Source organism: Lagenorhynchus albirostris, chromosome 20, assembly GCF_949774975.1.
Source record: "Lagenorhynchus albirostris chromosome 20, mLagAlb1.1, whole genome shotgun sequence".
Classification (NCBI taxonomy): domain Eukaryota; kingdom Metazoa; phylum Chordata; class Mammalia; order Artiodactyla; family Delphinidae; genus Lagenorhynchus; species Lagenorhynchus albirostris.
The window spans coordinates 30,189,888-30,210,920 of record NC_083114.1 but is presented as its reverse complement, the minus strand read 5'-3'; the positions used below and the strand labels follow the sequence as shown (position 1 = coordinate 30,210,920).

General features: G+C 40.4%; 1 protein-coding gene across 8 annotated transcripts in view; it reads left to right on the top strand.

Annotated features, from left to right (window-relative positions):
• Positions 1–8,581, top strand: part of TEX14 (testis expressed 14, intercellular bridge forming factor) — a 56,958-nt gene extending 48,377 nt beyond the window's left edge. For 2 of the 8 annotated variants that reach the window (XM_060134016.1, XM_060134011.1), the window contains 5 exons: positions 800–899; positions 4,028–4,120; positions 6,039–6,148; positions 7,368–7,419; positions 8,225–8,581. In XM_060134016.1, coding sequence (XP_059989999.1) covers positions 800–899; positions 4,028–4,120; positions 6,039–6,148; positions 7,368–7,419; positions 8,225–8,261 — 392 coding nt within the window. In that variant the 3' untranslated portion in view covers positions 8,262–8,581. Of the gene's footprint in view, positions 1–799; positions 900–4,027; positions 4,121–4,697; positions 4,804–6,038; positions 6,149–7,331; positions 7,420–7,694; positions 7,726–8,186 lie in introns of those variants that run through there. The other 6 variants (XM_060134015.1, XR_009537534.1, XR_009537533.1 and 3 more) reach the window with 6 other exon arrangements.
• Positions 8,582–21,033: the final 12,452 nt, after the last annotated feature.

Below are 21,033 nucleotides of genomic sequence, written 5' to 3'. Positions count from 1 at the left end.
ATGAAATGAGATAGCATATGTAAAATGCCTGGCATACAGTAAAGGGCACTACCCTTCCCCACCCAAATTCCTTCCCTGGCTCCAATCTGGAAACATCTAACAAATGGGAAGAGGGTGGCCCCCCAGAATAAATCTGTACAATTTGTTTTCAGGGACTCTTGCCTCCTCTTTTATGTGCCATTTCTTTCCTCTGTCTCTCTCGAGCCTTGGCACAGGCAAGGCTTCCTGCCGTTTCGCCTGGCAAAGAGCTCCCCAGACCTCAGAAGCAGCTGCTGTGGATACAGGCGCCCTGCAGATTGCCACCTGGCCCCCTGCTCTTGTGGGAAGAGGGGAACCCGTGCATTGCAGACTTCAGGGTCCACTGATTAGCCTTAATTTTTTGCACTCCATTTTTTTTTTTTTTTTGGCTGTGTTGGGTCTCCGTTGCTGCACACGGGCTTTCTCTAGTAGCGGCGAGCGGGGGGCTACTCTTCATTGTGATGTGTGGGCTTCTCACTGCGGTGGCTTCTCTTGTTGCAGAGCACAGGCTCTAGGCGCACGGGCTTTAGTAGTTGCGGCACGTGGGCTCAGTAGTTGTGGCTTGCGGGCTTTAGACCACAGGCTCAGTAGTTGTGGCGCACAGATCTAGTTGCTCCGCGGCATGTGGGATCTTCCCGGACCAGGGATTGAACCCATGTCCCCTGCATTGACAGGCAGATTCTTAACCACTGGGCCACCAGGGAAGTCCTGCACTCCATTTTAAGGCAGGTTTTCTCAAAATTTTTTTTGTTCTAAAGTTAAGTCTTTCAACTGTTTTTAGATCAAAGGCATTTAGAAGAACAAGAAACTAACAGTAATAAAGAAGACAGCAGTATGCTTTGGACCAAAGAAACTCAGGATCTAGAAGAGGATACAGAGAGGTAACAGAAAAAGCTGGATTTTTTTTTTAAAGTGTTTGAAAAAACTATAGTGTTAGTTTATATTAGTTTTTCTTCTGATATTGACAAATAAGGAAATAATGGTCTTTTGTCATACTATCCTTATAGCCCCTATTCCTAAAAGGCTTTTTTTGTTTTTTTTTAAAAAGTCCTTAATTGTTATAAAATACATATAACACAAAATTTTTAAGTGTACATTTCAGTAGTGCTACGTATATTCACATTGTTGTGCAACTGATCTCCAGAACTTTTTCATCTTGCAAAACTGAAACTCTATACCCATTAAACAACAACTCCCCATTTCCCCCTCCCCTCAGTCCCCAGCAACCACAGTTCTACTCTCTGTTTCTCTGAGTTTCACTATTCTTTTTTTTTTTTGAACATCTTTATTGGAGTATAATTGCTTTACCATGGTGTGTTAGTTTCTGCTGTATAACAAAGTGTATCAGCTATACGTATACATATATCACCATATCCCCTCCCTCTTGCATCTCCCTCCGGTGTTTGTTGTTTTGTCACTGGCTTATTTCACTCAGCATAATGTCTTCAGGGTTCATCCATGTAGCATGCATCAGAATTTCCTTTCTTCTTAAGGCTGAATTCCATTGTGTGTGTGTGTGTATCACATTTTGTTTATCCATTCATCTGTTAGTGGACACTGGGTTGCTTCCACCTTTTGACTACTGTAATGCTGCTCTGAGTGTGAGTGTGCAAATAGCTCTTCAACACACCCTGCTTTCATTTCTTTTGGATATATACCCAGAAGTGGTATTGCTGGATCATATGGTAAATCTATTTTTATTTTTTTGAGGAAATGCCATCCTGTTTTCCACAACAGCTGCACCATTTTACATTCCCACAAACAGTGTACAAGGCTTCCACTTTCTCCAGATCCTTGCCAATACTTGTTATTTTCTGTTTTTTTTTTTTTTTTTTGGCTGTGCCAAGCGGCATGCGGGATCTTAGTTCCCCGACCAGGGATTGAACCCGTGCCCCCTGCAGTGGAAGCGCAGAGTTTTAACCACTGGACCACCAGGGTGGTGGTGTTTCTGTTTTTTTGATAGGTGCGAGATGATATCTCATTGTGGTTTTGATTTGCATTTCCCTAATGATTAGCGATGTTGGGCATCTTTTCATATGCAGAAGGCCATTTATATATCTTCTTTGGAGAAATATCCTAGTCCTTTGCCCATTTTTTAATAGGATTATTTATTTTTTTCTTGTAAAGTTGTCGTTTGTTGTTTTTGTTTTTACTTCATTTTGTGAGGCAAACATCGGTTTCAGTTTCTTTCAAAGCATTTTAAAGAGAATTTTTAGATCTTTCTAGCCAAATAAGAGAAGATGGAGGCAACCATCCAGACAATTCAGTCTGAAAACACAAGTTTGCCTCAAGAAACCCAATTCCATTCTTGACTTGGAGCTCTCCTTTGACCTGTGTTGTAAGGTAAACCACTTCAGATCACCTCCTTTGCCTCCTAACATTTCTTGCTTTGTCCGAACTGTTACTCAGGGCCAGGACTGGAGGGAGGTGAGTGCAACACACTCCTTGGGCACAAAATTGAAGGAGGCACCAAAAAACTCAGAAGTCAAGAAAAGTACTATTTTGATGCCATATTTTTAAAAATCAATACTAATGCAAAACCAAATCCATGATGAACAAAATGTTTACGTTTTAAAGAAAGAGAGGCTATGGATCTACACTTACACCACTTGCTTCATCCTCACCCTGGACCAGCAAATCCTTGGGGAAGCCCTGCAGAATACTTTCAGCTGCAAACGTTAGAAAACCCCACCATCGTGTTTAAATGAGGTTGTCTCACATGACATGAAGCCCGGAGGTTGGCAGGGCATGGCTGGGGTAGCAGCTCAATGATGCTACCAGGGACTTAGGCTCTTCTGAGCTTTCTGCTCTACCAGACATAGCATGTTGGCCTTTGTTTTCAGGCTTGTCAACTCCTGGACAAGGTGGCTGCTATCCATACTCCAGGCAGAAATAAGAGGGTGGGGCAAAGGAATAGTCTAGCCAACTTTATGTCTTTTTATCTGGAAAGCAAAAGCTTTCCTAGAAGCCCTTCTCAGCAGATGCCTACTTATATCTCCTTGGCCAGATGTGACGCATGGCCACCCTTGGTTGCCAGGGAGACTGGAAATTGAGTTTTTAGCTTTCAGCTGCTGTAGAAGAGGAAGGTAAGGGAGGAGAGTGTTATGAATAACTTTTGGGTAGTGAATCCAGTTTCTGTCACACTCTTCAAGGGCTAAACTATTCTCCACAAGGAAGGAAAAGAGAGAGACCTGGACAGGAAATGAGGAGACTAGAGCCCTGGGACCTGAGAGGAAGTGGGGAGAGGGTTTTTTGGTGTGTGTGTGGGGGTGAGACAGAGAAGACAAAGAGGCAAAGGGGGAGGAAGGTAAACTTTTAAAAGTTTTATGAACCTTTTGTCTATAATGTATGACGTAACTCCATTCATTCCATCTCCCCCAAACACCTTCGGTAAATATCTAGCCATTATTTAAGGCAAAAGAAGAGTAGCTCAAGAAGGCCAAATTACATTTGGTTATACAAATATGAAGTGCTTTGCACATTATCAAAAGTTAGCTACTATTATCATTGTCTCTTCCTTTTTCAAAAGGGCTGGCTATGCTAGACACAGGTAGATGCCCACAGATGCTCAGTCATCTCAGTCCTTGGCACCAAGCCAGAGTGGAAGATATTTTTTCAGATGGTTGGGACTTTTCAGGCCTTCTGAAAACACATTCTCTGCATCCAGTAGCCTCAGAGGCAGTTCTTAATCTGAAAAACTTGTGGGAATGAGTGTACATTTCTAGCCTCAGGTGGAAATTGATGTAATGATCTAGAATTGAGACAGAGTCTAATATCACACTTTGGGCTTTTTTGTCAAGAGGCTAAAGGAGGGTTCTGGTGCACATTTAAATCAGATCTGAGTGACCACTACAACTCCAGGTACAGTCTCACCGAGCTCTCATTTTCTCATGTGTATAGTGAAAGCAGGAGTTTGAAGGTCCTTTCCCGCTCCAGAGTGCTACGCCTCCTTGTCAAGGGAGAAGGGGAATGATTGCTGTCTCAATTCTCTTCACTTGCCCTTGCACAGAGCTCACTCTACGCTTGATGAGGACCTGGAAAGATGGCTGCAGCCACCTGAGGACAGCACGGAGCTACAGGGTCTCCCCAAGTGCTCGGCAAGGTTATTCTTCTCCATCAGGGGATCATGTTTTTTTCTTTTTTAGGAAGGGGGACTAGATTTTAGTTCAGTTTTTTGAAAAAGATAGATTTTAGTTTTTTAGGAAGTACATGGACTCCTCGGAGAAGGAATGTTTGGTGATGGCGTTACATTGCTCTAGATAAGCCAGCCCCGCCTTCTGTCTCCCTCCTCTTCCTCCAGCCACCCACAGTGCTCAAGATACTGACTAGCAGACTGATATTAGTATAGAGACAGGCCTCTAATTGCTGTGTCTAGGCCCTGTCACCTTCAACATTTTCATTGGTCATTCGAATTAAATCAGAAAAGGCATGCTTATCAAATTTTCAGATAACACAAATCTAAGGATAAATGCTAATGTGATGGGCAGATAAACTGTGGCTTCAAAATGGTCTTGACAGGTGGAAATGTTAGATTTCTCTGAAAGATAAAAGTGAGCATTTAGATCCAAAAGTATAGAATGTGAGAGATCTGACCTAATGGAGCATTTTTTGATCGGAAGCTCCTACTCACCTGTAATTTCATTGAAGATGGGAAGTACGTCTTATTTTTATACGCCCAGCATTTAGCGTGCATTTTGAGATGTGGTAAGAATTCAAGAAATTCCCCCTGAAGAAGACATGGACAGCGACTCCATGAGACCTCAGCTTGATGCAGTTGCTGAAAAGGTCAGTGCAGCACTGATGCTGAACAGACAGAAATGTACAGCCCAGGTCACGGTGATGTCTTAGGCTAGCTAGAGGACTTCTAGAACTCATGTGGGGCTCCTTTGGGGTGTCACATTTTAACGGTCAACAAACAGAAGAGGGTGGCCACAGAACAGCTAGAAGTCTGGAAACCTTGTCATGTGAGAACAGCTGAAGGAGCTGGGAGGGCTCCGTCTGAGAAGAGCAAATGGGGTAGAGAATTTGATAGCTGCCCCCAAATACCTGAAATATTGTGAAGTGAAGAGAGTCAGCTTACTCTCTTCTGCCCCAAAGGACAGAGCCACTGACTAGAAACTGCAGAGTAAGAGAGTTTTATTCAGTAAAGCACAAGCTTTCTAATGGCCACAGCAATCTGATAGAGAAACAGCTGCCTCTACACTAACTTTAACAGCAGCTCCTCCCACCCGAGCGTAGGCTGCATGACTCTCTGGTCCAGGGCATTTGGACGGAGGTAATAGATAACCTCCTCCAACTTTAGAGCCTGTGATTCTATTAGTGATGAGAGGTTAGGAGGAAAAAAAATCCTTTTCACCCTAGCTGGCTTTAGTTTCTCTCTCACTTTGCATATTTTATTTTGAATATCCACCAGATGAAAACAGAAGAAAAATCCCTAAACCATGTCAGTTTGATTCATCCATCATCTGTTGAGCACTGTCAGTGAGCTGAGCACTGTGCTAGGGGCTAGAGATGCAGAGGGATAGGATGTCTCTGCCCTTAAGGAGCTTATAGTTGAGTGGGGAGTTGGTTTCTGCTTACTGGTTTGACAAATGTGGTCTTCAATTGTTAGATACTGCAGTTAGATATTGAGAGTTTTAGGAAATGAAGATAAGGTAATAAAAATACATGTGGTTGTAAAAAGGACACCGATTACAACATAAGTGAAATGCTTTTTTCCTTTGGGACAATACAGCCTAGTGGTTGAGAGCAGCGTCTGAGTCAGACTTCCTGGGTCCATCCCAGCTCTAGGACTTACTGGGCATTAATTTAACTTCTTTGTGCCTCAGTTTTCTCATCACTTAACTACCTTATATAGTTGTGATGAGAATTAAATGAGTTAATATACATTACAGCACTTGAACTCTTCCATAGGGAACGCACAGTTAGCTCTAGTTATTATCATATTTCCTTGGGAGTGCAGTGCTGTTCCCCTGGCCATTGTGCACATGGTTTAATGACCAAAGTCATTGTCATTGAAGGGAGACAAATACCAAAGATCAAGAAGTTGGTGAAAAGAAGAGAAAAGGGGAAGAAAGCATCACGCCAGAGAGAAGGAAATCAGAAAGCTTTTTAGGGACTTCTGAAGAAGGTGAGTTGGATGTTCATTTACAATGTAGCCTGGAGTCCTTGGGCTTCCATGAGCATCAAAGTTATTTAGAAATGTTTCCCAGATGCTATACATAATCCTCCTACACTTTTCCCCTGTAGTTCAGCCCAGGTTTTCTGTTAAATGCCAATTATGTCTTTATCACAAAACAGTAACAATAGCCAATTCTATTTCTAAAGCAAGCCTTCAGCCAGGCTCATATTGTCTGGAAAGACGTTTTCCTTCAAATGTGTCTTCAAAAGATAAGAAATCATAAATTGTGGAATTTAAGTGGTGTCTACAAGTAATGTGAAAAGTACAAACCTTAATTTCAAAACTGTTTTGATAGAGCTTTAAGGCGCCATTCACAAATGATGCCCTCCTATATTTAAGTTCCTCCTACTCAGGAAGTTAGCGTCATTAACTCTTTCAGATCATCTGGTATCCCTTTTATCCCTTCCCCAGTCCATTCTCATTCTTCTCCTTTTTCTGCCCTGCTTTGTGCCCCAGGATGCTGACCCTTGTGAACTGAATCTGCTGGGCTTCCTGGCCAGCCGGCTTCCTGTTGGCCAATGGGAGAGCCCAGCAGAAGATCAGATAGTTAGGATATTACTTGCCTTACTGCCTACCTCAGCACCTCATCTCTGTGTGGAAGTGATGTCCCTCAACAAGCACAGCTTCTATGGTGCAGCCCATCCTTCCCAGTTCTAGCTCTCACTGGGTTCCAGTAACTGTTCTGCCCCGCCTCTCCCCCCCCAACCCCAGTCTCTTCAGACTTAGGGGTGATAATGGCTTCCCACTGCTGCTAGTTGCTGGATGCTTTGCCATACCTTGTTTGCTCCCTTAATTCTGACAACACCTCTGTAAGTAGTCACTTCATTAAAGGGCCTGGGGGTGCATTCTGTTTCCTCCAGGACCCTGACTGGCACAAGGCCCAGAGTGTGTGAGCGTTCAGCTAGTATTGAATTCACCGGGAACATAATGCAGGGACTTTGTGAAATTAGCATCATTTGTGTCCATTGCTATGACAGGGAGCTGCAGGATGTTAGGAGTGGAAGCCCAGTATCTGTGTTTTTAGAAAGATTCTATCTCTGTAGAAGAAAACAATTGATGGAGAGAAAACAGTCCACCCTAAACTAGAGAGAGTACTAATGTGACTTCTGAATGCTCTCACCCTTTGACCCAGGAAGTAATCAAGTTGTTTTTTCTTCCTCCTATCAAGAGGAACTAAAACCCTGTTTTTGGAAGCGACTGGGTTGGTCCGAACCATCCAGGTAATGAGATGTCAGATGTTTGTAAGTCAAAGTCCATTGTTTATAGACAACATGAATAGACTTTAAACATGTACCAGTATCTAAATAAACATTAATGACAAAGACTTGAATTCAGAGTTACTCAGTTTTAAAAATGCTAATGTTTATAGTTAATTAAAATACAAGGGGAAATTAATGCCAACTTTGATTACATAATTGGTAGACAGCACAAGAAGGGTTTTTTTTTTTTTTTTGGCTGTCTTGGGTCTTCGTTGCTGCACGTGGGCTTTCTCTAGTTGCAGCGAGCGGGGCCTACTCTTCATTGCGGTGAGCAGACTTCTCATTGTGGTGGCTTCTCTTGTTGCGGAGCACGGGCTCTAGGCACGCGGGCTTCAGTAGTTGCAGCACGCGGGCTCAGTAGTTACAGCACACAGGCCCTAGAGTGCGTGGGCTTCAGTAGTTGTGGCGCGTGTGCTCAGTAGTTGTGGCACGCAGGCTCAGTGGTTGTGGCGCATGGACTTAACTGCTCCGCGGCATGTGGGATCTTCCCAGACCAGGGATCGAACCCGTGTTCCCTGCATTGGCAGGCAGATTCTTAACCACTTCGCCACCAGGGAGGTCCCACAAGAACGGTTTTAGATGGAGGGAGTACAGAAGATGCTGTTCTCGAAATGCTTTACATTTCCATGATACACTAGCTTATCATAATCTCGCTTGATTATAAAGATCAAAGTTTCTTTCCTTTGAATTCAGTTGAATAAAAAGAGGCTGTTGTTTGTGTCTTTAAGAAACATCACACCAACTCGAAACTCCCTTTTTTGTTCAGGATAATCGTGCTGGATCAGAGTGACTTGCCAGACTGACCGGAAGTGGACCATAGATGGACTCCTGGCCTGCGTTTGAGTATCCTGCTCATGAGCTCCCTTCTTCCCTCGTCTGCTTCAGTCACCATTAGGGCAGTGGTTCCATTGCTCACACTTTGTTTAGCCGCCACAATAGACAGAATGACTTGTTTGTTTGCAGCACATTTAACCATTTGTTTTCAGTCAGATTTCTGAAAAGTAAACGGTAGTTTTGATTGTAAAGCTTTCTCGTTGTGTCCAGAATGGTGTTTGGTTTTTTAATATAAATTTTCAAACACTTCAACTCCTGTTATATAATAAAATGTTTCCTTTTAATATCAGTTAGGTTTCAGCTGTAAGATATATTTCTGTGTTTTAGTTGTTGGGAGAGGACCTGCCACGCAAAGAAGTTTTGAATTCTGTTATAAAGTTTGACAAGTAAATAACTACTGCTACCACCCATCGTACAAACTGGCACCAGTCATCCATGTTTTATTACAGAAATATTGCCCTCCTCTTCACCGGGATTGCCATATTCCCGTTCCAGCTACAATTGACTTACATGATAAAAGTGTAGGTAGGAATAAAAGCCCAAAATATTTTGAACTCTTTAAGGTGAACAAACATCGTCTCTGTATATTTCAGTTTACACCTCACATCCTTAGTGTCTTAGAAGAATGAAACTATGGTAAGAAAGATCACAATATTTTCTCTAACTTAGCCTCTTGTGCGGTGCTAGCCAGCTAACATTTTATCTGTAGGTAGTAGGTCTTTTGTTTGTGAAACCGGATAGTTCCTCTTGTGGACGGTCATATTCATACAGTTCTTAGCTCCCCAAAATTTTACCCTGCACAAATAAAACAGGAAGGTACAAGTTTATTTGACCATTTTAAAGCAAGGAAACAGTGGCTTGCCATTGTAACCAGAGGAAACCCATGACAAATTACTTTACAAATAATACGAAACTTTGAGGGATACAGAGACTTAGTAACATGCAGTACTTCCTCTCAAAAAGCTTTATATGGTGAGACAAAACCAACATACATAAAAATGTAAGAGCTAATAGACATATCATGATAAATGGTAAGATATGAAATTACAGTATGATCTATTAGTATTCATAAAGGCTACAGACTCGCACTGACGTGGTTTGTAATCCTTTGTCTACAGAGTAGACTCTTCTGTCTGGCCAGTGACTATGTAATATTGGCCAATGTTAACAATAATAATGTTGATAGATATTGTTTATTGGTTATGGAGCACCTGTTATGTGCCAGGTACTTTATATACTTGGTGCTTTTCCTGCACGTGGCTTTCTTTAGTATGCTGCTTTTCCTACTCTTCAGCAGCTGTTATTTCAAACTTTTATTCTTCAGTTCCCATCAACATTTAACAGATGACTTACCTCCAACTTTACAGAGAAATTAGCCATCAGATGGGAACAAATCAGCTTCCCACCACCAACACTACTAACAAGTAGTCACATCTGTCTCTGTGACAGTTGTAGGTAAACGGTTGTAGGTAGAACAGTTGTAGGTAAATCAGTCTACCCTAAACTAGAGGTGGACCTTTTCTACATGTATTCTTTCTATTGATACTTTCCTCCACGTTACACTGAAGGAAGTGTCTCTCTTCCCATCCAAGGCCAGTCTCATCTTCTGTCTGCTCAGAGTTATCCTTCTCAGGTTATTATCTCCCTTCTTAGTATCTCCAACCCCTTCTTTATTAGCTTCTTTTCATCAGTTGACGCACTTGGATTTTTCCCATTGTTAAAAAGTATTCCCTGGATTTTCCTGGCAGTCCAGCGGTTAAGACTCTGTGCTTCCATTGTTGGGGGCACTGGTTCGACCCCTGGTCAGGGAACTAGCATCCCTCATGCCGTGTGGTGCGGCCAAAAAAAAAAAAAAAAAGTATTCCCTGGATCCCACGTCCCTTTCCAGCCACTGCCCCATCTCTTTCCTCCCACTGCAGTTAGAGTTCTTAAAAGAGTTGTCTACACCTGCTGTCTTTAGTGCCTCACCTCCGCCTCACTCTTCAACCCACTATAATCTGAACTCTGCTCCTTCCATTCTCAGGCAATCCTAACGTTACCAATGACTTCCATATTCCTAAATCCCAGGGACACTCTTCTGGCCTCGTTGTCCAGTTTGCTCTCTCAGACTGTTCCCTTGGCTCCCTTATGTTACAATCTGGTTTTCCTTCTATTTCTCTGGTTATTCCATCTCAGCCTCCTTTGGGGTTCTGCCTTTACCTTTTCTTTTTAAAATTTACTTTATTAAAGTATAGCTGAGTTACAGTGCTGTGTTAATTTCTGCTGAACAGCAAAATAATTCAGATATACCTACATCCTTTCCTTTATTCTTTTTCATTATGTTTTATCACAGGATATTGAATATAATTCCCTGTGCTATACAGTAGGACCTTATTGTTTATCTATTTTATATATAGTAGTTTGTATCTGCTAATCCCACACTCCCAATCCATCCCTTCCCCACCCCCCTCCCTCTTGGTAACAACAAGTCTGTTATCAATACCTGTGAATCTGTTTCTGTTTTGTAGATAAGTTCATTTGTGTCATATTCTAGATTCCACATGTAAGTGATATCATATGGTATTTGTCTTTCTCTGTCTGACTTACTTCACTTAGTATGATAATGTCTAGGTCCATCCATGTTGCTGCAAATGGCATTCTTTCTTTCTTTCACTTTTATGGCTGAGTAGTATTCCATTGTATATATGTACCACATCTTCTTAATCCATTCATCTGTTGAGACATTTAGGTTGTTTCCATGTTTTGGCTATTCTGAATAGTGCTGCTTTGAACATAGGGGTGCATGTATCTTTTAAATTATAGTTTTGTCTGGATATATGCCCAAGGGTGGGATTTCTGGATCATATGACAACTCTATTTTTAGTTTTTTAAGGAACTTCCGTACTGTTCTCCATACTGGCTGCACCAATTTACATTCCCACCAACAGTGTACGAGGGTTCCCTTTTCTCCACACCCTCTCCAATATTTGCTATTTGTAGACGTTTTAATGATGGCCATTTTGACCAATGTGAGGTGCTACCTCATTGTAGTTTTGATTTGCATTTCTCTAATAATTAGCAATGTTGAGCATCTTTTCACATACCTGTTGGCACTCTGTATGTCTTCTTTGGAGAAATGTCTGTTTAGGTCTTCTACCCATTTTTCAATTAGGTTGTTTGTTTTTTTGTTATTGAGTTGTATGAGCTGTTTGTATATTTTGGAAATTAAGCCCTTGTTGGTCACATCATTTACAGATATTTTCTCCCAGTCTTTAAGTTGGCTTTTCATTTTGTTTATGGTTTCCTTTGCTGTACAAAAGCTTGTAAGTTTGATTAGGTCCCATTTGCTTATTTTTTCTTTTATTTCTGTTGCCTTGGGAGACTGACCTAAGAAAACATTGGTACGATTTTATTTTTGTCAGAGAATGTTTTGCCTGTGTTCTCTTCCACACACCTATGGCCAATTAATCTTCAACAAAGGAGGCAAGAATAATACAATGGGAGAAAAGACAGTCTCTTCAGCAAGTGGTGGTGGGAAAGTTGGACAGCCACATGTAAATCAATGAAGTTAGGACACTCCTTCACACCATATACAAAAATAAACTCAAAATGGGCCTACAGACTTAAATATAAGACATGACACCATAAAACTCCTAAGTTTGTTTTGGGGCTCTCTATTCTGTTCCATTGATCCATATGTCTGTTTTTGTGCCAATACCAGTCTGCTTTGATTACTGTAGCTTTGTAGTACTGTCTGATGTCTGGGAGGGTTATGCCTCCTGCTTTGTTCTTTTTCCTCAGGATTGCTTTGGCAATTATGGGTCTTTTATGGTTCCATATGAATTTTAGGATTATTTGTTCTAGTTCTGTGAAACATGTCATGGGTAATTTGATAGGGATCACATTAAACCTGGAGATTGCTTTGGGTGGTATGGCCATTTTAACAATTCTTCCAATCCAGGAGCATGGGATACCTTTCCATTTCTTTGAATCATCTTTAGTTTCCTTTATTAATGTTTTATAGTTCTCAGCATATATGTCTTTCACCTCCTTGGTCAGGTTTATTCCTAAGGTTTTTTTCTTTTTTTTGATGTGATTTTAAAAGGGATTTTTTTTTACATTCCTTTCACCTCTACCTTTCCTTACTTCAAGCTTTCCTCCTAAGAGACTTTGCTCACACCCGTTGCTTCACTTAGCTTCTATATGCTGACAACTTCCAGATTTGTATTGCAAGTTTACGACCAGACCTCTTCTCTGAGCCCATATAGCTACCCATGTATTCAGTGTCTCCACTTGGGTTTCTTTCAGGTGTCTTACTGGTAGTACCCAGAACTGAACCCATGGTCTTAATCACAAACCTTCTTCATCTTCAGAATTCCCCTTCCAACTAATGGTATTACTGTTCACTCAGCCACTCAAACCAGAAACCCAGGAGTCATTCTCGACTCCTCCCATTCCTTCACTCCTTACATCAAAATATCAATCACTAACACATGTTTGGCCCGAGGCATATTATGGCCACAAGCATTAGTTTCTGCAAAAATCACCTGGTCAGTAATGTGTTAAGACTTACTTGTTTCAATTCTGGAGAGGATGTGGAGAAAAGGGATCCCTCCTACACTGTTGGTGAGAATGTAAGTTGGTAAAGCCACTATGGAAAACAGTATGGAGGTTCCTCAGAAAACTAAAAATAGAATTACCATATGATCCAGCAGTCTCACTCCTGGGAATATACCTGGACAGAACTCTAATTCAAAAAGATACATGCACCCCAGTGTTCACAGCAGCGCTATTCACAATAGCCAAAACATGGAAACAACCTAAATGTCTATCAACAGATGAATGGATAAAGAAGATGTGGTACATATACACAATGGAATATTACTCATCCATAAAACAGAAAAAAATGCCATTTGCCACCACATGGATGCAGCTAGAGATTATACTAAGTGAAGTAAGTCAGAAAGAGAAAGACAGGGACTTCCCTGGTGGTGCAGCAGTTAAGAATCTGCCTGCCAATGCTGGGGACATGGGTTCGATCCCTGGTCTCGGAAGATCCCACATGCCATGGAGAGCTAAGCCCGTGCGCTACAACTACTGAGCCCACGCACCACAACTACTGAAGACCGCGTGCTCTAGGGCCCATGTGCCACAACTACTGAGTCCGCATGCTGCACCTACCGAAGCCTGCGTGCCTAGAGCCTGTGCTCCACAACGAGAAGGCACCACAATGAGAAGCCTGCTCACCGCAACGAAGAGTAGCCCCCACTCGCCACAAAGAGAAAGCCCGTGTGTAGCATTAAAGACCCAGTGCAGCCAAAAAAAAAAAAAAAAAAAGACAAATACCGTATGATATCACTTATATGTGGAATCTAAAATATGACACAAATGAACCTATCTACAAAACAGAAACAGACTCAGAGAGAGAACAGACTTGTGGTTGCCAAGAGAGGGATGGACTGGGAGTTTCGGGTTGGTCGATGTGAACTATATATATGTGTGTGTGGGGGTGTGTGTGGGGTGTGTGTATGTATATATATATGCAAACTATACGTATGTATATATATGCGTATATATATATGTCTGTGTGCGTATAACTGAGTCACTTTGCTGTACAGCAGAGATTGCCACAACATTGTAAATCAACTGTACTTCAATAAAAAAAAATTGGAAAAGAAAAAAGACTTCTTTGTTTCAACCTCCAAAACACATGTCCCTTATACCCACTTCTTTGTGTCTCTGCTGCTGCTACCCTCATCTGACCACTAGTAACTCTCGGGCCACTGCAACAGCCTCCTCAAGTGGCCTACTGCATCCAGTCTCACATTCAACAAATGTTTTTTGAATGACTTCTCTGTGCCAGGCACCACTCTAGGTGCTGGAGAAATAGTGAACAAAGCAGAAATCCTCCTCTCCTTGAGTCTACAGCCATTAGATGAATAAATAGATAGTTTTATTAGTAATAAGTGCTATGAAGAAGATAAATAAGTTAAAGTGATAACGATTCCACAGGGGGACAATTAACATTAGAAAAGATATTCAAGGGAAGGCTGCTCTGAAGAAGTGACCTTTGAGCTTCTACTGGAATGAAAAGAAGTTGCCAGGTTTTGTGACTCTGGTGGGTGAGCATTCCAGCAAGGAGAAAAGCAACTGCAAAGACCCCACAGGAAGCGCCACACTGGAGCAGCAAAAGGTCAGTGTGGTTGAGCAAAGTAAGTTGTGGGGAGGGTGATAGAAGGCTGGAGGTTGAGCAGGGGGATTATAGACCCTGCTAAAAAGTGATTTCCAGGGTTATAACATTATTAGATTCAAATGTCCAGTTCAACAAAAAAATCGCAAAGCATAAACAAAAAAAAAAAATTTAAAAGATGACCCATTCAAAGGAAAGAAATAAATCAACAGAAATTGTCACTGAAAAATACCTGATGACAGATATACTAGACAAAGACTTTAAAACAACTTTTGAAGATGCTCAGAGAACTAAAGGAAGATGTAGAGAAAGTCATGAAAATCATGTGTAAAAAAAAAGTGAAATATCAGTAAAGAGATAGAAAAAAAGAAACCAAAAAGAAATTGTGGAGCTGAAAAGTACAATATCTGAAATGAAAAATTCACTAAAGGGAGTCAAAGGCAGATTTGAGCAGGCAGAAGAAGGAATCAGGAAACTTGAAGCTAGGGCAATGAAATTATCAAGTGTGAGGAACAGAAAGAAAAAAGATTGAAGAAAAGTGAACAGAGCCTTAAGGGACACCATCAAGCAGACCAACATATGCATAGTGGGAGTCCTAGAAAGAGAAGAGAGAAAAAGGGGGAGAGAGAATATTTGAAGAAATAATGGCTGAAAACTCCCCAAATTTGATTAAATACATGAATATAAACATTCAAGAATCTCAATAAACTCCAAATAAGATGAGCTCAAAGAGCCCCACACTGAGACTCATTTAATCAAACTTTAAAGAGACAAATGCAAAGAGAAAATCTTTTTTTTTAATTTTTTTTTTATACAGTGGGTTCTTATTAGTCATCCATTTTATACACATCAGTGTATACATGTCAATCCCAATCTCCCAATTCATCACACACACACCCTCGCTGCTTTCCCCCCTTTGGTGTCCGTACGTTTGTTCTCAAAGAGAAAATCTTGAAAGCAGTAAGAGAGAGACAAATAGTCATATAAAGAAATCCTCAATAAGATTATCGGAAGACAATTTCTCATCAGAAAATTTTAAGGTCAGAAGACAGTGGGTTGGTATATTCAAATTGCTAGAAGAGTAAAACTGTCAACCAGGAATTCTGTATATGACAAAACTGTCCTTCAAAAGTGAGGGAGAAATTAATATATTCCCAGATAAACAAAAGCTGAGAGTTTGTAAGCACCAGACCTACCCTGTAAGAAATGATTAAGGGAGTCCTGCAAGGTGAAATGAAAGGATACTAGACAGTAACTCAAAGACACATGGAGAAATAAAGATCTCAATAAAGGTAAATGCATGGGTAATTATAAAAGCTAGTATTATTGTAACAATGGTTTGTAAATGCACTTTTTGTTTTCTACATAATTTAAGACACTAATACGTTTAAGGGAAAAAAGAGCAGTTATTAGTGTAAATGCTAGTATTACTGTAACTATGGTTTGTTAACTCCATATCTTGCTTTCTACATAATTTGAGGGACTAATGCATTTAAATGCAGTTTATAATTTTGTATCATCAACAACTGAAAGGAGTGGGGATGGAGATGTAAAGGAGCAGAGTTTTAGTATGTTATTGAAGTTAAACTGGTACAAATCCAACTTAGAGTGTTACAACTTTAGGATGCTAAATGTAATCCCCATGGTTACCACAAAGGAAATAGTTAAAGAAAATAGACAAAAGGAAAAGAGAAAGGAATTTAAACATTTCACTACAGAAAATCAACTAAACACAAAAGACAGTAATGCAGGAAATTTGGGACAAAAAGCTATAAGGCGTACAGAAAACAAGTAGCATAATGACAGAAATAAGACCCTCCTTATCAGGAATTATTTCAAATGTAATTGAATCAAGCTCTCCAATCAAAAGACAGAGATTGACAGAATGGATAAAAACACATGATCCTAGAGGAAAACATAGGCAGAACACTCTATGACATAAATCACAGCCAGATCCTTTTTGACCCACCTCCTAGAGAAATGGAAATAGAAACAAAAATAAACAAATGGGACCTAATGAAACTTCAAAGCTTTTGTACAGCAAAGGAAACCATAAACAAGACAAAAAGACAACCCTCATAATGGGAGAAAATATTTGCAAATGAAGCAACTGACAGAGGATTAATCTCCAAAATTTACAAGCAGCTCGTGCAGCTTAATATCAAAAAAACAAACAACCCAATCCAAAAATGGTCAAAAGACCTAAATAAACATTTCTCCAAAGAAGATATACAGATTGCCAACAAACACATGAAAGGATGCTCAACATCACTAATCATTAGAGAAATGCAAATCAAAACTACAATGAGATATCATCTCACACCAGTCAGAACGGCCATCATCAAAAAATCTACAAACAATAAATGCTGGAGAGGCTGTGGAGAAAAGGGAGCCCTCTTGCACTGTTGGTGGGAAAGTAAATTAATACAGCCACTGTGGAGAACAGTATGGAGGTGCCTTAAAAAACTAAAAATAGAACTACCATACGACCCAGCAATCCCACTACTGGGCATGTACCCTGAGAAAACCATAATTCAAAAAGAGTCATGTACCACAATGTTCATTGCAGCACTATATACAATAGCCAGGACATGGAAGCAACCTAAGTGTCCATCAACAGATGAATGGATAAAGAAGATGTGGCACATATATACAATGGAATATTACTCAGCCATAAAAAGAAATGAAATTGAGTTATTTGTAGTGAGGTGTGGATGGACTTAGAGTCTGTCATACAGAGTGAAGTAAGAAGAGAAAAACAAATACCGTATGCTAACACATATATATGGAATCTAAAAAAAAAATGGTCATGAAGAACCTAGGGGCAGGACAGGAATAAAGACACAGACCTACTAGAGAATGGACTTGAAGACATGGGGAGGGGGAAGGGTAAGCTGGGACAAAGTAAGAGAGTGGCATGGACATATATACACTACCAAATGTAAAACCGATAGCTAGTCGGAAGCAGCCGCGTAGCACAGGGAGATCAGCTGGGTGCTTTGTGACCACCTAGAGGGGTGGGATGGGGGGGGTGGGAGGGAGATGCAGAGGGAGGAGATACGGGGATGTATGTATATGTGTGGCTGATTCATTTTGTTATAAAGCAGAAACTAACACACCATTGTAAAGCAATTATACTCCAATAAAGATGTTAAAAAAAAATACATGATCCAACTCTATGTTGTCTACAGGAGACTCACTTGAGATCCAAAGACACAAACAGGTTGAAAGTGAAAGGATGGTAAACGGTATTCCATGCAAATAGTAACCAAAAGAGAGCAGGGGTGGCTATACTATCAGACAGTTGACTATATCAAAGTTTACAGGGGACAAAGAAGGACATTATATATTAATAAAAGGTTCAATGCAGAAAGAAGACATAATAATGATAAATATTTATGTGCCTAATGATAGACTGTCAAAATATATAAAGAAAAAATGACAGAACTTCAGGGAGAAATAGACAATTCTATAATAATAATTGGAGACTTCAAAAACCCACTCACAGTAACGGATAGAACAACCAGACGGAAGATTAGTAAGGAAACAGAGGACTTAAACAACACAACGAGCCAAGTAGATTTATAGACATATACAAAACACTCTACCCAACAACAATAACAGAATACACGTTCTTCTTAAGTACCCGTGGAACATTTTCCAGGATAGATCATATGTTAGGCCACAAATTAAATCTCAATAACATTTAAAAGATAGATATACGAAGTCTCTTCTTTTACCACATTGGGATGAAGTTAGAAATCAATAACAAAAGGGAAACTGGGGGCTTCCCTGGTGGCGCAGTGGTTGAGAGTCCGCCTGCCGATGCCCCGGTCCGGGAGGATCCCGCATGCCGCAGAGCGGCTGGGCCCGTGAGCCATGGCCGCTGAGCCTGCGCGTCCGGAGCCTGTGCTCCGCGACGGGAGAGGCCACAGCGGTGAGAGGCCCACGTACCGCAAAACAAAAAACAAACAAACAAAAAAGGGAAACTGGAAAATTCAAAAAATCGTGGAAATTAACACGCTTTTAAACAACCAATGGATCAAAGAAGAAATCACAAGAAATTAGAAAATGCTATGAGATGAATTAAAACAAAAACACAACATACCAACACTTACAGGGCACAGCAAAAACTGTACTAAGTGGGAAAATTATAGCTATAAATATTTATTAAAAAGTAAGGATCTCAAGTTAACTATGTAACTTTATAACTTAAGGAACTAGGAAAAGATAAACAAACTAAACCCAAAACTAGCAGAATAAAGGAAATAAAGATTAGAACAAAGATAAATGAAATAGAGAATAGAAAACAATACAGAACACCAGTGAAACCAAAAGTTGGTTCTTCAAAAAGATCAACAAAATTGACAAACCTTTAGCTAGATGGACTAAGAAAAAAAAGTCTCAAATTGCTAAAATCAGAAATTAAAGTGAGACTATTACTACTGATTCTACAGAAATAAAAAGGATTATAAGAGAATACTATGAACAATTATATGCAACAAAGAAAATTTTGTACAACCTAGATGAATGGACAAATTCTTAGACACAGAAAACCTACCAAGACTAGATCACAAAGAAATAGAAAATCTGAGTAGACCTACAGTTAGTAAGGAGCTTGAATCAGTATTGAAAAATCTTTCAACAAAGAAAAGTCCTGGGGACTTCCCTGGTGGTCCAGTGGTAAAGAATTCACCTTCCAATGCAGAGGATGCCGGTTCAATCCCTGGTAGGGGAACTAAGATCCAACATGCCATGGAGCAACTAAGCCCGTGCGCTACAACTACTGAGCTTGCGCACCTCAATGAGAGAACCTGCGTGCCACAAACTACAGAGCCCATGAGCCCCAGAGCCTGTGTGCAATGACTAGAGAGAGAAAACCTGTACACCACAACTAGAGAGAAGCCCATGCGTCGCAATGAAACATTCCGCATGCCTCAATGAAGATCCCACATGCTGCAACTAAGACCCGACACAGCCAAAAAAATTAAGAAAATAAATTAAAAAAAAAAAGTAAATGTTAAAAAAAAAAAAAGTCCTGGGCCTGATGGCTTCACTGGTGAATTCTACCAAAAATTTTTTTTGTATTTTATTTTATTATTTTTTTTGTGGCCATGTTGTGCAGCATGCGGGATCTTAGTTCCTCAACGAGGGATCGAACCCATGACCCCTGCATTGGGAGTGTGAAATCTTAACCACTGGACTGCCTACCAAAAATTTAAAGAAGAGGGACTTCCCTGGTGGTCCCGTGGCTAAGACTCCACACTCCCATTGCAGAGGGCCTGGGTTCAGTCCCTGATTGCAGAACTAGATCCTGCATGCTGCTACTAAAGGAGCCCACATGCTGCTACAAAGATCCTGCATGCTGCACCTAAGACCCGGCACAGCCAAATAAATAAATATATATTAAAAAAAATTAAAGAAGAACTAATACCAAATCCTCAAACTTTTCTAAAAAACTACAGAGTAGGGAGCATTTCCTAACTCATTCTGAGGCCAGTTTTACCCTGATACCAAAGCCAGACAAAGACTCTACAAGAAAAAAATACAAACCAATATTCTTTATGAACATTGGTGGAAAAATCCTCAACAAAATACTAGCAGACAGGATTCAGCAGCATATTGAAAAGATTATACACCATGACCAACTGGGATTTATTCCTGGAATGCAAGGATGTTTCAATATATAAAAATCAATCAATGTAATATGCCGTATCAATATAATGAAAGAAAAAAACCACATGACCATCTCAATTGATGCAGAAAAAGCATTTGAGAAAATTCAACAGCCTTCATGATAAAAACATTCAACAAACTAGGAATAGAAGGAAATTACCTCAATATAATAGCTATATTTGAAAGCCCATGGCAAACATCATACTCCATGGTATGGAAAGACTGAAAACTTTTCCTCAAAGATTAGGAAGAAAAGAAGGATTCCTGCTTTCACCACTTCTATTCAACATAATTCTTGAAGTTCTAGCCAGAGCAATTGGGCAAGAAAAAGAAAAGGCATACAAATTAGAAAGGAAGAAGTAAAATTATCTCTGCAGATGGTATGAGCTTGTATGTGGAAAACCCTAAAGAGTCCACACACAAAAACATTAGAACTAATCAATGAATTCAGCTAAGTAGCAGGATACAAAGGCAACATACCAAAATATGTTGCATTTCCATATATGAACAATGAACCATCTGAAAGGGAAATTATAAAAGCAATTCCATTTATAATAGCATCAAAGAGAATAAAATACTTAGGAATTAACCAAGACGATGAAACACTTGCACTGTGAAAACTATGTACTACAAAACATTGCTGCTCTTTCCTGAGTCTGGGGTGCAGGTGGGAATCAGGGAGCAGAAGTGAGAGAAGGACCTGGGACTCGGGAGCGAGAGAAGGCTAAATAGGCCCTGTGTCAGTAACTCATAGTTTCTCAATCTATTGAGATTCCTGATACATAAAAACGTGGATTTTCCGGGAATTCCCTGGTGGTCCAGTGATTAGGACTTGGTGCGTTCACTGCCGGTGCCTGGGTTCAATCCCTGGTTGGGGAACTAAGATCCCGCAAGCT